The sequence below is a fragment of the Salvelinus fontinalis genome, chromosome 13 (genome assembly GCF_029448725.1).
Source record: "Salvelinus fontinalis isolate EN_2023a chromosome 13, ASM2944872v1, whole genome shotgun sequence".
Taxonomy (NCBI): domain Eukaryota; kingdom Metazoa; phylum Chordata; class Actinopteri; order Salmoniformes; family Salmonidae; genus Salvelinus; species Salvelinus fontinalis.
In genome coordinates, this window is record NC_074677.1 from 20,222,912 (window position 1) to 20,236,575 (window position 13,664).

A 13,664-nucleotide genomic window follows, 5' to 3' on the forward strand; every position below is an offset into this window, starting at 1 on the left:
TGCTAGTGCTACCACTACTTCTGCTACTACTAGTGCTGCTGCTACTAGTGCTGCTGCAACTACTACTAGTGCTGCTACTACTACTACTGCTGCTACACCCTTTACTGCTGCTAGTGCTAGTAGTACTACTACTGCTGCTGCTACTACTACTACTACTACTGCTGCTAGTGCTGCTACTACTGCTGCTAGTGCTGCTACAACTACTGCTAGTGCTGCTCGTGCTGCTGCTACTACCTCTAGTGCTGCTACTGCTAGTGCTGAAATTACTGCTACTACCACTAGTGCTGCTGCTACTACTACTACTACTACTACTGCTGCTTCTACTACTGCTAGTGCTGCTGCTACTACTGCTAGTGCTGCTGCTACTACTACCGCTAGTGCTGCTGCTAATACTACCGCTAGTGCTGCTGCTACTACTACCGCTAGTGCTGCTGCTACTACTACTACTGCTAGTGCTACTACTACTACTACCGCTAGTGCTGCTGCTGCTACTACTACTAGTGCTGCTGCTACTACTACTGCTAGTGCTGCTGCTACTACTACTACTGCTAGTGCTGCTACTACTGCTAGTGCTGCTGCTACTGCTACTACTGCTAGTGCTGCTGCTACTGCTAGTGCTGCTACTACTGCTAGTGCTGCTACTACTGCTACTGCTAGTGCTGCTGCTACTACTACTGCTGCTACTACTGCTACTGCTAGTGCTGCTGCTACTACTACTGCTAGTGCTGCTGCTACTACTACTGCTAGTGCTGCTGCTACTACTACTGCTAGTGCTGCTGCTACTACTACTGCTAGTGCTGCTGCTACTACTACTGCTAGTGCTGCTGCTACTACTGCTAGTGCTGCTGCTACTACTGCTAGTGCTGCTGCTACTACTGCTAGTGCTGCTGCTACTACTGCTACCGCTGCTACTACTGCTACTACTGCTAGTGCTGCTGATACTGCTAGTGCTGCTACTACTGCTAGTGCTGCTGCTACTGCTAGTGCTGCTACTACTGCTAGTGCTGCTGCTACTGCTAGTGCTGCTGCTACTACTACTGCTAGTGCTGCTGCTACTACTACTGATGCTGCTACTACTGCTGCTAGTGCTGCTGCTACTGCTGCTAGTGCTGCTGCTACTACTACTACTGCTACTACTGCTAGTGCTGCTGCTACTACTGCTGCTACTACTACTACTACTACTACTGCTAGTGCTGCTGCTACTACTGCTACTGCTACTACTACTGCTGCTGCTAGTGCTGCTGCTACTACTACTACTGCTAGTGCTGCTGCTGCGACTAGTACCGCTACTGCTACTACTAGTGCTGCTGCTACTACCACTGCTAGTAGTGCTACTACTGCTGCTGCTGCTAGTGCTGCTGCTACTACTACTGCTAGTGCTGCTGCTGCGACTAGTACCGCTACTGCTACTACTAGTGCTGCTGCTACTACCACTGCTAGTAGTGCTACTACTGCTGCTAGTGCTGCTACTGCTAGTAGTACTACTACTGCTACTACTGCTAGTCCTGCTACTACTGCTGCTACTGCTAGTGCTGCTACTGCTAGTGCTGAAATTTCTGCTACAACTACTGCTAGTGCTGCTCGTGCTGCTGCTACTACCGCTAGTGATGCTACTGCTAGTGCTGAAATTACTGCTACTACCACTAGTGCTGCTGCTACTACTACTACTGCTACTTCTACTACTGCTAGTGCTACTTCTACTACTGCTAGTGCTGCTGCTACTACTGCTAGTGCTGTGCTACTACTACTGCTAGTGCTGTGCTACTACTACTGCTAGTGCTGCTGCTACTACTGCTAGTGCTGCTGCTACTACTACTGCTAGTGCTGCTGCTACTACTACTGCTAGTGCTGCTGCTACTACTACTGCTAGTGCTGCTGCTACTACTACTGCTAGTGCTGCTGCTACTACTACTGCTAGTGCTGCTGCTACTGCTAGTGCTGCTGCTACTACTACTGCTAGTGCTGCTGCTACTACTGCTAGTGCTGCTGCTACTACTGCTAGTGCTGCTGCTACTACTACTACCGCTAGTGCTGCTGCTACTACTACTACTACCGCTGCTACTACTACTACCGCTAGTGCTGCTGCTACTACTACTACTACCGCTAGTGCTGCTGCTACTACTACTACTACCGCTAGTGCTGCTGCTACTACTACTACTACCGCTAGTGCTGCTACTACTACTACTACTACCGCTAGTGCTGCTACTACTACTACTACCGCTAGTGCTGCTACTACTACTACTACCGCTAGTGCTGCTACTACTACTACTACCGCTAGTGCTGCTACTACTACTACTACCGCTAGTGCTGCTACTACTACTACTACCGCTAGTGCTGCTACTACTACTACTACCGCTAGTGCTGCTACTACTACTACTACCGCTAGTGCTGCTACTACTACTACTACCGCTAGTGCTGCTGCTACTACTACTACCGCTAGTGCTGCTGCTACTACTACTACTGCTAGTGCTGCTGCTACTACTGCTAGTGCTGCTGCTACTACTGCTAGTGCTGCTGCTACTACTGCTAGTGCTGCTGCTACTACTGCTAGTGCTGCTGCTACTACTGCTAGTGCTGCTGCTACTGCTGCTACTACTGCTAGTGCTGCTGCTACTACTGCTAGTGCTGCTGCTACTACTACTAGTGCTGCTGCTACTGCTACTACTGCTAGTGCTGCTGCTACTACTACTGATGCTGCTACTACTGCTGCTAGTGCTGCTGCTACTACTACTACTGCTAGTGCTGCTGCTACTACTACTACTGCTACTACTGCTAGTGCTGCTGCTACTACTGCTGCTACTACTACTACTACTACTACTGCTAGTGCTGCTGCTACTACTGCTACTGCTACTACTACTGCTGCTGCTAGTGCTGCTGCTACTACTACTACTGCTAGTGCTGCTGCTGCGACTAGTACCGCTACTGCTACTACTAGTGCTGCTGCTACTACCACTGCTAGTAGTGCTACTACTGCTGCTGCTGCTAGTGCTGCTGCTACTACTACTGCTAGTGCTGCTGCTGCGACTAGTACCGCTACTGCTACTACTAGTGCTGCTGCTACTACCACTGCTAGTAGTGCTACTACTGCTGCTAGTGCTGCTACTGCTAGTAGTACTACTACTGCTACTACTGCTAGTCCTGCTACTACTGCTGCTACTGCTAGTGCTGCTACTGCTAGTGCTGAAATTTCTGCTACAACTACTGCTAGTGCTGCTCGTGCTGCTGCTACTACCGCTAGTGATGCTACTGCTAGTGCTGAAATTACTGCTACTACCACTAGTGCTGCTGCTACTACTACTACTGCTACTTCTACTACTGCTAGTGCTACTTCTACTACTGCTAGTGCTGCTGCTACTACTGCTAGTGCTGTGCTACTACTACTGCTAGTGCTGTGCTACTACTACTGCTAGTGCTGCTGCTACTACTGCTAGTGCTGCTGCTACTACTACTGCTAGTGCTGCTGCTACTACTACTGCTAGTGCTGCTGCTACTACTACTGCTAGTGCTGCTGCTACTACTACTGCTAGTGCTGCTGCTACTACTACTGCTAGTGCTGCTGCTACTACTACTGCTAGTGCTGCTGCTACTGCTAGTGCTGCTGCTACTGCTAGTGCTGCTGCTACTACTACTGCTAGTGCTGCTGCTACTACTGCTAGTGCTGCTGCTACTACTGCTAGTGCTGCTGCTACTACTACTACCGCTAGTGCTGCTGCTACTACTACTACTACCGCTGCTACTACTACTACCGCTAGTGCTGCTGCTACTACTACCGCTAGTGCTGCTGCTACTACTACTACTACCGCTAGTGCTGCTGCTACTACTACTACTACCGCTAGTGCTGCTACTACTACTACTACCGCTAGTGCTGCTACTACTACTACTACCGCTAGTGCTGCTACTACTACTACTACCGCTAGTGCTGCTACTACTACTACTACTACCGCTAGTGCTGCTACTACTACTACTACCGCTAGTGCTGCTGCTACTACTACTACCGCTAGTGCTGCTGCTACTACTACTACTGCTAGTGCTGCTGCTACTACTGCTAGTGCTGCTGCTACTACTGCTAGTGCTGCTGCTACTACTGCTAGTGCTGCTGCTACTACTGCTAGTGCTGCTGCTACTACTGCTAGTGCTGCTGCTACTGCTGCTACTACTGCTAGTGCTGCTACTACTACTACTACCGCTAGTGCTGCTACTACTACTACTACCGCTAGTGCTGCTACTACTACTACTACCGCTAGTGCTGCTACTACTACTACTACCGCTAGTGCTGCTGCTACTACTACTACCGCTAGTGCTGCTGCTACTACTACTACTGCTAGTGCTGCTGCTACTACTGCTAGTGCTGCTGCTACTACTGCTAGTGCTGCTGCTACTACTGCTAGTGCTGCTGCTACTACTGCTAGTGCTGCTGCTACTACTGCTAGTGCTGCTGCTACTACTGCTAGTGCTGCTGCTACTACTGCTAGTGCTGCTGCTACTACTACTAGTGCTGCTGCTACTGCTACTACTGCTAGTGCTGCTGCTACTACTACTACTGCTAGTGCTGCTGCTACTACTACTACTACTGCTAGTGCTGCTGCTACTACTACTACTGCTAGTGCTGCTGCTACTACTGCTGCTAGTGCTGCTGCTACTACTGCTGCTAGTGCTACTACTGCTAGTGCTGCTGCTACTACTACTACTGCTAGTGCTGCTGCTACTACTACTACTGCTACTACTGCTAGTGCTGCTGCTACTACTGCTGCTACTACTACTACTACTGCTAGTGCTGCTGCTACTACTGCTACTACTGCTGCTGCTACTACTACTACTGCTAGTGCTGCTGCTACTACTACTACTGCTAGTGCTGCTGCTGCGACTAGTACCGCTACTGCTACTACTAGTGCTGCTGCTACTACCACTGCTAGTAGTGCTACTACTGCTGCTAGTGCTGCTACTGCTAGTAGTACTACTACTGCTACTACTGCTAGTCCTGCTACTACTGCTGCTACTGCTGCTGCTAGTGCTGCTAGTGCTGAAATTTCTGCTACAACTACTGCTAGTGCTGCTCGTGCTAGTGCTGAAATTACTGCTACTACCACTAGTGCTGCTACTGCTAGTGCTGAAATTACTGCTACTACCACTAGTGCTGCTGCTACTACTACTACTACTACTACTGCTAGTGCTACTTCTACTACTGCTAGTGCTACTACTGCTAGTGCTGCTGCTACTACTGCTAGTGCTGCTGCTACTACTACTGCTAGTGCTGCTGCTAGTGCTACTGCTAGTGCTGCTGCTACTACTACTACTGCTACTACTGCTAGTGCTGCTGCTACTACTGCTGCTACTACTACTACTACTGCTAGTGCTGCTGCTACTACTGCTACTACTGCTGCTGCTACTACTACTACTGCTAGTGCTGCTGCTACTACTACTACTGCTAGTGCTGCTGCTGCGACTAGTACCGCTACTGCTACTACTAGTGCTGCTGCTACTACCACTGCTAGTAGTGCTACTACTGCTGCTAGTGCTGCTACTGCTAGTAGTACTACTACTGCTACTACTGCTAGTCCTGCTACTACTGCTGCTACTGCTGCTGCTAGTGCTGCTAGTGCTGAAATTTCTGCTACAACTACTGCTAGTGCTGCTCGTGCTAGTGCTGAAATTACTGCTACTACCACTAGTGCTGCTACTGCTAGTGCTGAAATTACTGCTACTACCACTAGTGCTGCTGCTACTACTACTACTACTACTACTGCTAGTGCTACTTCTACTACTGCTAGTGCTACTTCTACTACTGCTAGTGCTACTACTGCTAGTGCTGCTGCTACTACTGCTAGTGCTGCTGCTACTACTACTGCTAGTGCTGCTGCTAGTGCTACTGCTAGTGCTGCTGCTACTACTACTACTGCTAGTGCTGCTGCTACTACTACTACTGCTAGTGCTGCTGCTACTACTACTACTACTGCTAGTGCTGCTGCTACTACTACTACTACTGCTAGTGCTGCTGCTACTACTACTACTACTGCTAGTGCTGCTGCTACTACTACTACTACTGCTAGTGCTGCTGCTACTACTACTACTACTGCTAGTGCTGCTGCTACTACTAGTGCTGCTGCTACTACTACTACTGCTAGTGCTGCTGCTACTACTACTACTGCTAGTGCTGCTACTACTACTACTACTGCTAGTGCTGCTGCTACTACTACTACTACTACTGCTGCTGCTACTACTACTACTACTACTGCTGCTGCTACTACTACTACTACTGCTAGTGCTGCTGCTACTACTACTACTACTGCTGCTAGTGCTGCTGCTACTACTACTACTACTGCTAGTGCTGCTGCTGCTACTACTACTACTAGTGCTGCTGCTGCTACTACTACTACTAGTGCTGCTGCTACTACTACTACTACTAGTGCTGCTACTACTACTACTAGTGCTGCTGCTACTACTACTACTACTACTACTAGTGCTGCTGCTACTACTACTGCTAGTGCTGCTGCTACTACTACTGCTAGTGCTGCTGCTACTACTACTGCTAGTGCTGCTGCTACTACTGCTAGTGCTGCTGCTACTACTGCTAGTGCTGCTGCTACTACTACTACTAGTGCTGCTGCTACTACTACTACTAGTGCTGCTGCTACTACTACTGCTAGTGCTGCTGCTACTACTACTGCTAGTGCTGCTGCTACTACTACTGCTAATGCTGCTGCTACTACTACTGCTAATGCTGCTGCTACTACTACTACTGCTAGTGCTGCTGCTACTACTACTGCTGCTGCTACTACTACTGCTGCTGCTACTACTACTACTGCTGCTGCTACTACTACTGCTGCTAGTGCTGCTGCTACTACTACTGCTGCTGCTACTACTACTGCTAGTGCTGCTGCTACTACTGCTAGTACTACTGCTAGTGCTGCTGCTACTACTACTGCTAGTGCTGCTGCTACTACTACTGCTAGTGCTGCTGCTACTACTACTGCTAGTGCTGCTGCTACTACTACTGCTAGTGCTGCTGCTACTACTACTGCTAGTGCTGCTGCTACTACTACTGCTAGTGCTGCTGCTACTACTACTGCTAGTGCTGCTGCTACTACTACTGCTAGTGCTGCTGCTACTACTACTGCTAGTGCTGCTGCTGCTAGTGTGACTAGTACCGCTACTGCTACTACTACTAGTGCTGGTGCTACTACTACTGCTAGTAGTGCTAGTGCTGAAATTGCTGCTGCTAGTGTTGCTGCTGCTAGTGCTGCTACTAGTACTGCTGCTGCTATGCTGCTGCTACTGCTAGTTCTGCTACTGCTCGTGCCACTGCTACTGCTAAAATTGCTGTTGCTAGTCCTGCTACTACTAGTGCTGCTACTACTGCTAGTGCTGCTGCTACTAGTGCTGCTACTAGTGCTACCACTGCTACTACTGCTATTACTAGTGCTGCTGCTGCTACTAGTGCTGCTGCTGCTACTAGTGCTGAAATTGCTGTAACTACTACTACCAGTGCTACTACTTCTACTACCAGTGCTACTACTTCTACTACTACTAGCGCTGCTACTACTAGCGCTGCTACTACTAGCGCTGCTACTGCTACTACTAGGGGAAAGGGGATACCTAGTCAGCTGTACAACTGACTAACCCAACCCCTCTGAATCATAGAGGGGAGGTGAGCTGCCATAGTCGACATCACCGTCTTCGGTGTCCAGAGAACAGTAGGTTAACTGCCTTGCTCAGGGGCAGAATGACAGATGTTTACCTTGTCAGCTCGGGGATTCAGTCCAGCAACCTTTTGGTTACTGGCCCAACACTAACCACAAGGCTACTACTACTACTGCTGTTGCTACTGGCACTGAGTCTAATGGAGAAATCTTAACACGTTTATTTTTTATTTTTTTGCCAGTACATATGTAGATGGTTAAGATTGTGGTCATTGCATGGCACCAGGCATCCAAGGAAAGAGACATTAGAGAAGTCCATCTTTTCTTTTGATCAAACACACTCGCGCACATGTAACAGTATAACTTTAGACCGTCCCCTCGCCCCGACCCGGGCGCGAACCAGGGACCCTCTGCACACATCAACAACGGTCACCCACAAAGCGTCGTTACCCATCGCTCCACAAAAGCCGCGGCCCTTGCACTGCAAGGGGAAACCCTACTTCAAGTCTCAGAGCAAGTGACGTAACCGATTGAAACGCTTATTATCGCGTACCCGCTAACTAGCTAGCCGTTTCACATCCGTTACACTCAGAGCCGTCTGTCTGACAGCAACTTCTCCGTCTGTCTCCCGTCACACGCCTCTGCCCAACAGGAAAAACAGAAACAAGACAAGAGCCAGCAGAGGCCATTTTACGAGACAGAAGCACGCCAATCTGTAGGTGTCACAAAATACAAATGGAGAGAATTATAACACGGGTCACAAAGCACATTTTCATTGGAGCACATGTGTATCTATAACATCGGAGGGGGAGTGATAGCCTCCACAAGACAACACAGATCACTGACTCCCAATACACACAGCCTGAGCTAATCCATGTTTTCTGACATTGGATGTGACAGCCCTGCCTCCAGACTGTCCTGTGGTAAATATAAGACTGATGACGCAACAACAAGAAGCTGTCCTCACAATCTTTACCCAGAGACTGTTTGAAATGGGGATATAAGAGTGTCGAAGAAATAGTACATTTCCAAGACAATAAATGGTACTGGTTTTCCAAGCGGATGATTTTCTTTAGAGATTGTCTCATGTCAAAAAAATCTCACACTAACTTGTGGTACTTCACATATCATTGAATCTAGTATCATATATATCAATAAAGCCATTATTATACAAATTTAAGGCAAAATGAACTAAGTTCCAAGGAATATTGTGGCAATAAAACTCATAAGCATACCTTCCACCTCAAGGCAATGTGTTTGGGTCTAGTTGCATGAATATCATGTAGGCCTCATGATACGGCTGATGTTCTTAGGGGTCAGTAAGAATCAAGCATGCTACAGCGGCTACGGGCAATTCATTACATAAATCAAGGCCAAAATAGATCTCTATAGTAGAATACAATCGATGCACCCCTACTACTCCTTTTATTGTTTGGACACATTGATTGTTTCCCATAGCTATGTGCACCCTGCTGTGTTCAACTAGACATCCTCACTATCAAAAACCAGTCACAAAGAACAGAGTGCCCTTTAAACAAAGTCCTGCGTACAAAAAAAAGCCTACAACATTGCCTCAATTGTTTTTCATCTTCTAAAACTTGGATAGTCAATGGGAATGCTACTGTGTTCCCTGACACTAATTTCAGTGCATCCCCTACTAAAATCTAGCCAATCATTTAATTCTGTAATCACTGTCTACTGGGCAATACAATAGAGCCTTTGGGGAGTACAGAGTCAGCATGCAATCTGTAATTTGGGGGGTGTTATCTCTCTTGATGGTGAATTATCTCCCTTCACTAAAACAAATGTTGTGACAATTTGAAGGAGTGGCTCATCTATTTATCCCAGAATCATAGTGCTTACTGTCCAAGTCAACAACTCAAGGAATCTCCATATGGATTCGCTAAAAGTGAATTAACACTGTGGATCTCATTTGTTTTTATAAGCAAGAAAATGCTTATCACACCATCTTGTGTAGTCTTTGTGGCATCATTTTTTGACTATCATACATGCAATCATAAGCATGGTTTAGGTTTAGTGTTGTATTCAGACCAAAGGCTCCCGAGTTGCGCAGCGGTCTAAGGCACTCTCAGTGCTAGAGGCATCACTACAGACCCCGGGTCGATTCAAGGCTGTATCACAACTGGCCGTGATCGGGAGTCCCATAGGGTGGCGCACAATTGGCACAGCGTCGTCCGGGTTAGGGTTTGGCTGGGGTAGGCCGTCATTGTAAATAATAATTAATTCTTAAAAGACCTGCCTAGTTAAATAAAATATTCAATTAAACGATGAACAAAAATAAAGTGGAAAAAAACTCAGTATTTTTAATTACTGAACAGAAAGATGCCAACCTTGTTTCTTCTTCAAATTATTAGACTGACTTGTGAGTAAATAGCAGCTAAATCTCCATCACAACGTTGACATAGTTAGTACGTTGGTTAGCCTATAAGCATAATTTTAGACTGCTTAAACAGGAAGTTAAAATGTAACCACATGTCAACACCTTTGTTTTTCAAAGGAACCATGTAAAACAAAAAACGAACTAATGATTAGTAAAACAACGTTGCTACATTGTAGCCGGTGTGGGGTAGGCTAAATGCTTGACATAGGAGAAATGGGAAAACTACAATTGTCTGTACCATACGGTGGTAGACTATATGAGCACCAATAAACAGTTGGTGCAACTCAATGAGGAATGATACTAATGCACATTTTATACTGCCGGTATTAACTATCGATGCCTCTATATGTAGTCCTATTCATTCAGAAGCTCGCAAATAATTAAGAATCCATATCCTGAGCAGAACCCCATCAGGACCAACCAACGTGAATACCTATTGATAGTCCACACTTCCAGGAATAATTATAATGTACTTTATATAGCTGTATATTACTCATAGGCGGAACATTATATCAGTGTGTACTTACAGAAAATATGTCTACGTCCGTAGCAGCCATGGTGCGAAATGTATGTGTTTTAATGCCGAGCTAGGCGAAAGGAAACTGCCCTCGTCTCACTCTCTCTGTAAGCTAGCTGACACAGTGGAACGAGCTTGATTGCGCTTCCAATATGGCTACTTCCTGGAAACTCCCATTTGCCTTCGGAGCTACACAATCCAGAAGGACAGGACTGCGCGTTGAAAATATGGAACGTTCTGACGGTTGTAATTAAATCATCTTTGACAATTTGCAATACTGTATCATTGGCGTTTACGCGCTGATGATATGAAAAGCCATCGATGAACTATATTGCCTCGCAGGTCACTCATGGGATTTGTAGTTTGCGGAGCCTTAGCTGCCTTTTTAAAGTCAACGTTTTGTTTTGGCTACTTTAAAAACGATTAACCTATCTTGAGTTACAAAATGTGAATATCGAGACATGAACCCTAAAAAATATTGCCTAAAAACGATTCCTCGCATTCTACACCACTTCAGAAAAAGTGATGTGAGCCAGGTCTGAGGTCTCGAAACAGTGTAACCTGGCATTTCTTTTTGAAACATTGTATCGCCTTTTCCTTAAATATTGTAACGCATAATTGTATCAATGTTTATTATTCTATGCATATGATATGTGAAATAAATATGAGAATGGTCAGCTACTCCGAGGTAACTTTTTGTTAGCTACAGTAATAGTGAATGAATAATGAGTAGCAGTTAATGTTAGACGACTACAGTCTACTCCCCAGGACACCTCTGAGCACCGCCCCAAGACAGAAGTCTGCATACATTATTCAAATTATTCCACGTGTCCCCGGAAACTGCAGGTAGGGCGAAGGTATAGTTTCTGACAGGTATCGCGGATTATATGTATGATAAGTCTTTTCACTTTCGGTTGTTCCTTCTGAATTGACATTTTTGTTTGTAGGGTGTTCAAAATGGATTTGACTCAAGAAGCTATTATCTCGCTGTTGATAGAAGAAGGGGGGAAGTTGAAGAATTCCGAGTTGCTGACTAAATTCAAAGATTCCCTGAACTGCACTGATCCCGCAGAGAAGAAACAGAACAGGGATCTATTCAAAAGGTTTGTGAACACTGTTGCTGTCGTGAAAGAAATTGAAGATGTCAGGTATATTGTACTAAGGAAAGCATATCAGCATTTGTTACAAGAAACAGAGGATGTTCAAAAGTCTGAAAGTGAAGAGGTCCCCGAGCCAGGTGAACCCTCACCTGTATGGAACAGCGAGAACAATGCACATTCTCAAAATGGAAGAAGTGAGATAAGTTCTGAAAAGGTCCAAGAACCTGTTATTACAAGTGTCGGTGAATGCGTCTCAAATGACAGTGACATGCATTCATTTATAGAGCTGGCATTTAAAGAAAAAGTGGATTTCAAACCAAAAAGGTCACTTAATTTCAACATAGACCATACTTCTGATGCGCAGAGAGAATATATCCCCTCTGGGGGTGCTGTGTATCCTGGGAAGACAAAGAACCCTAGTGTGCAGAAGCCATTTGCACTGCCTTTACGAATGCCTCCAAACGTGACCAGAATAGAGATCCATAAACTCAAATCTGAGGATGATGATGGCCCTCCAAGGAGAGCTGAATCCACTGACCAAGATGCACACTGCTCCTCTAGAACCAAGAGAAGCCCATCCACTAGGAGTGTGGGTTTAAGCTCTCCGCTACCAAGGAGGGCTGTCAAGATCACCAAACCTTCTGAAGAGCCCAAGTACACATCCACAGTCCCCCTGGAAGAGGCAGAGCACGAGTGGCTGGTGAGTTCTGCTGCTGGACACTGGAGACGGGTGTACGGCCTGCTCCTCAGAGACACACAGCTGGCAGAGAAGAAGGACTTCATGTCCGGCTTCACAGCCCTTCACTGGGCGGCCAAGTGTGGTAACAGTGAGATGGTGGGTAGTATCATCAACATATCCAGGCAAGGTGGAATGGACCTCGACGTCAATGCCAGAACATATGGAGGGTACACGCCACTGCACATTGCTGCTTTGCATGACCAGGAGTTTGTGTTGGCCATGCTGGTTCATGAATACGGAGCGGATGTGAATATAAGGGACAATTGTGGAAAGAAGCCATATCACTACCTGCACAAAGGAATTTCTTCTGGGGTGAGGGAGCTGCTTGGTGAACCTAAGGTCCAGCCCCAGGAAGTGCTCCAACCGGAAAGGGAGGAGCTAGATATCTTCCCAGAACTCTCCAAAGGCTTGCATACGATAAGTCGCCTCTTCAATCCCCATGTGGAGAAAAAGAAAAAGCACAAGCAACGACCCTCTGTCTATTCGCTGGGTGTCGACCCGAGGGATGAGAGAGATGAGAGTTCATCCAATCACAGAGAGACCTCAGATGCATTTAAGTAACATGAGTCTGATTTGAAATACAATAATACATTTTGATATTTTGCATAAAATCTATTTAGCTTTTCAGGGTTTTTACTCTGATATAGATACAAATATATGGGGTTATGACAGGAACATTCAGTTGTATTGAACTTTGTTTTTTATAAATCAACAAGTGCAACCATCATAATTTCATTACTCCTTTTTTAATCAAACAAACACATATTACTAGTATGGAAGGTATAGTATCAAATGTGCTACTCTCTCTGTGTCATGTAATCAATATCATTTATAATGTATCTAATCGTGTTAATATTGAATAAGTTAATGCATGACTTCATATACGAGGTAATGCATTTTTTGCTCGATGGGATTTAACATCAATTTCAGCAGATCCAGCAGATTTAAAAAAATCCATTAACACATTAAAGTATGTGTCCCTGTACTAAACCTTTTCATAAGAGATGAATATGGCTTCATGTCTGGCCATTAACACTGCCTTCACTCTTAGGGGTTGTCATTTGTGTCATCTTTTTAGATAGATTTTCTGTCTAAGAAACACATTTGTTTGAAGAGGTTGCCGCAGTAATGAATAATTATGAAAGTGAACAATACTATGTGGCCTTGCTGTTTAAGATTCCTGTAGTATGAATGTGTTATGATGAGTGAATATTGATACATTGTTTAAAGGATGGATTTGGTGAAATGCAAAGATATACTATGAAATATT

General features: G+C 45.8%; 2 protein-coding genes across 3 annotated transcripts in view; one reads left to right on the forward strand and one right to left on the reverse strand.

The window, feature by feature from the left end:
• septin8a (septin 8a) overlaps window positions 1-10,690 on the reverse strand; it is a 42,884-nt gene extending 32,194 nt beyond the window's left edge. For both annotated transcript variants that reach the window (XM_055942004.1, XM_055942005.1), the window contains exon 1: window positions 10,566-10,690. In XM_055942004.1, coding sequence (XP_055797979.1) covers window positions 10,566-10,595 — 30 coding nt within the window. In that variant the 5' untranslated portion in view covers window positions 10,596-10,690. The remainder of the gene's footprint in view (window positions 1-10,565) is intronic.
• Window positions 10,691-10,944: 254 nt separating this feature from the next.
• On the forward strand, window positions 10,945-13,664 carry LOC129868219 (ankyrin repeat domain-containing protein SOWAHA-like). The gene has a single exon (XM_055942003.1). The coding sequence runs from the start codon at window positions 11,513-11,515 to the stop codon at window positions 12,953-12,955; it is 1,443 nt and encodes a 480-aa protein (XP_055797978.1). The 5' UTR covers window positions 10,945-11,512; the 3' UTR covers window positions 12,956-13,664.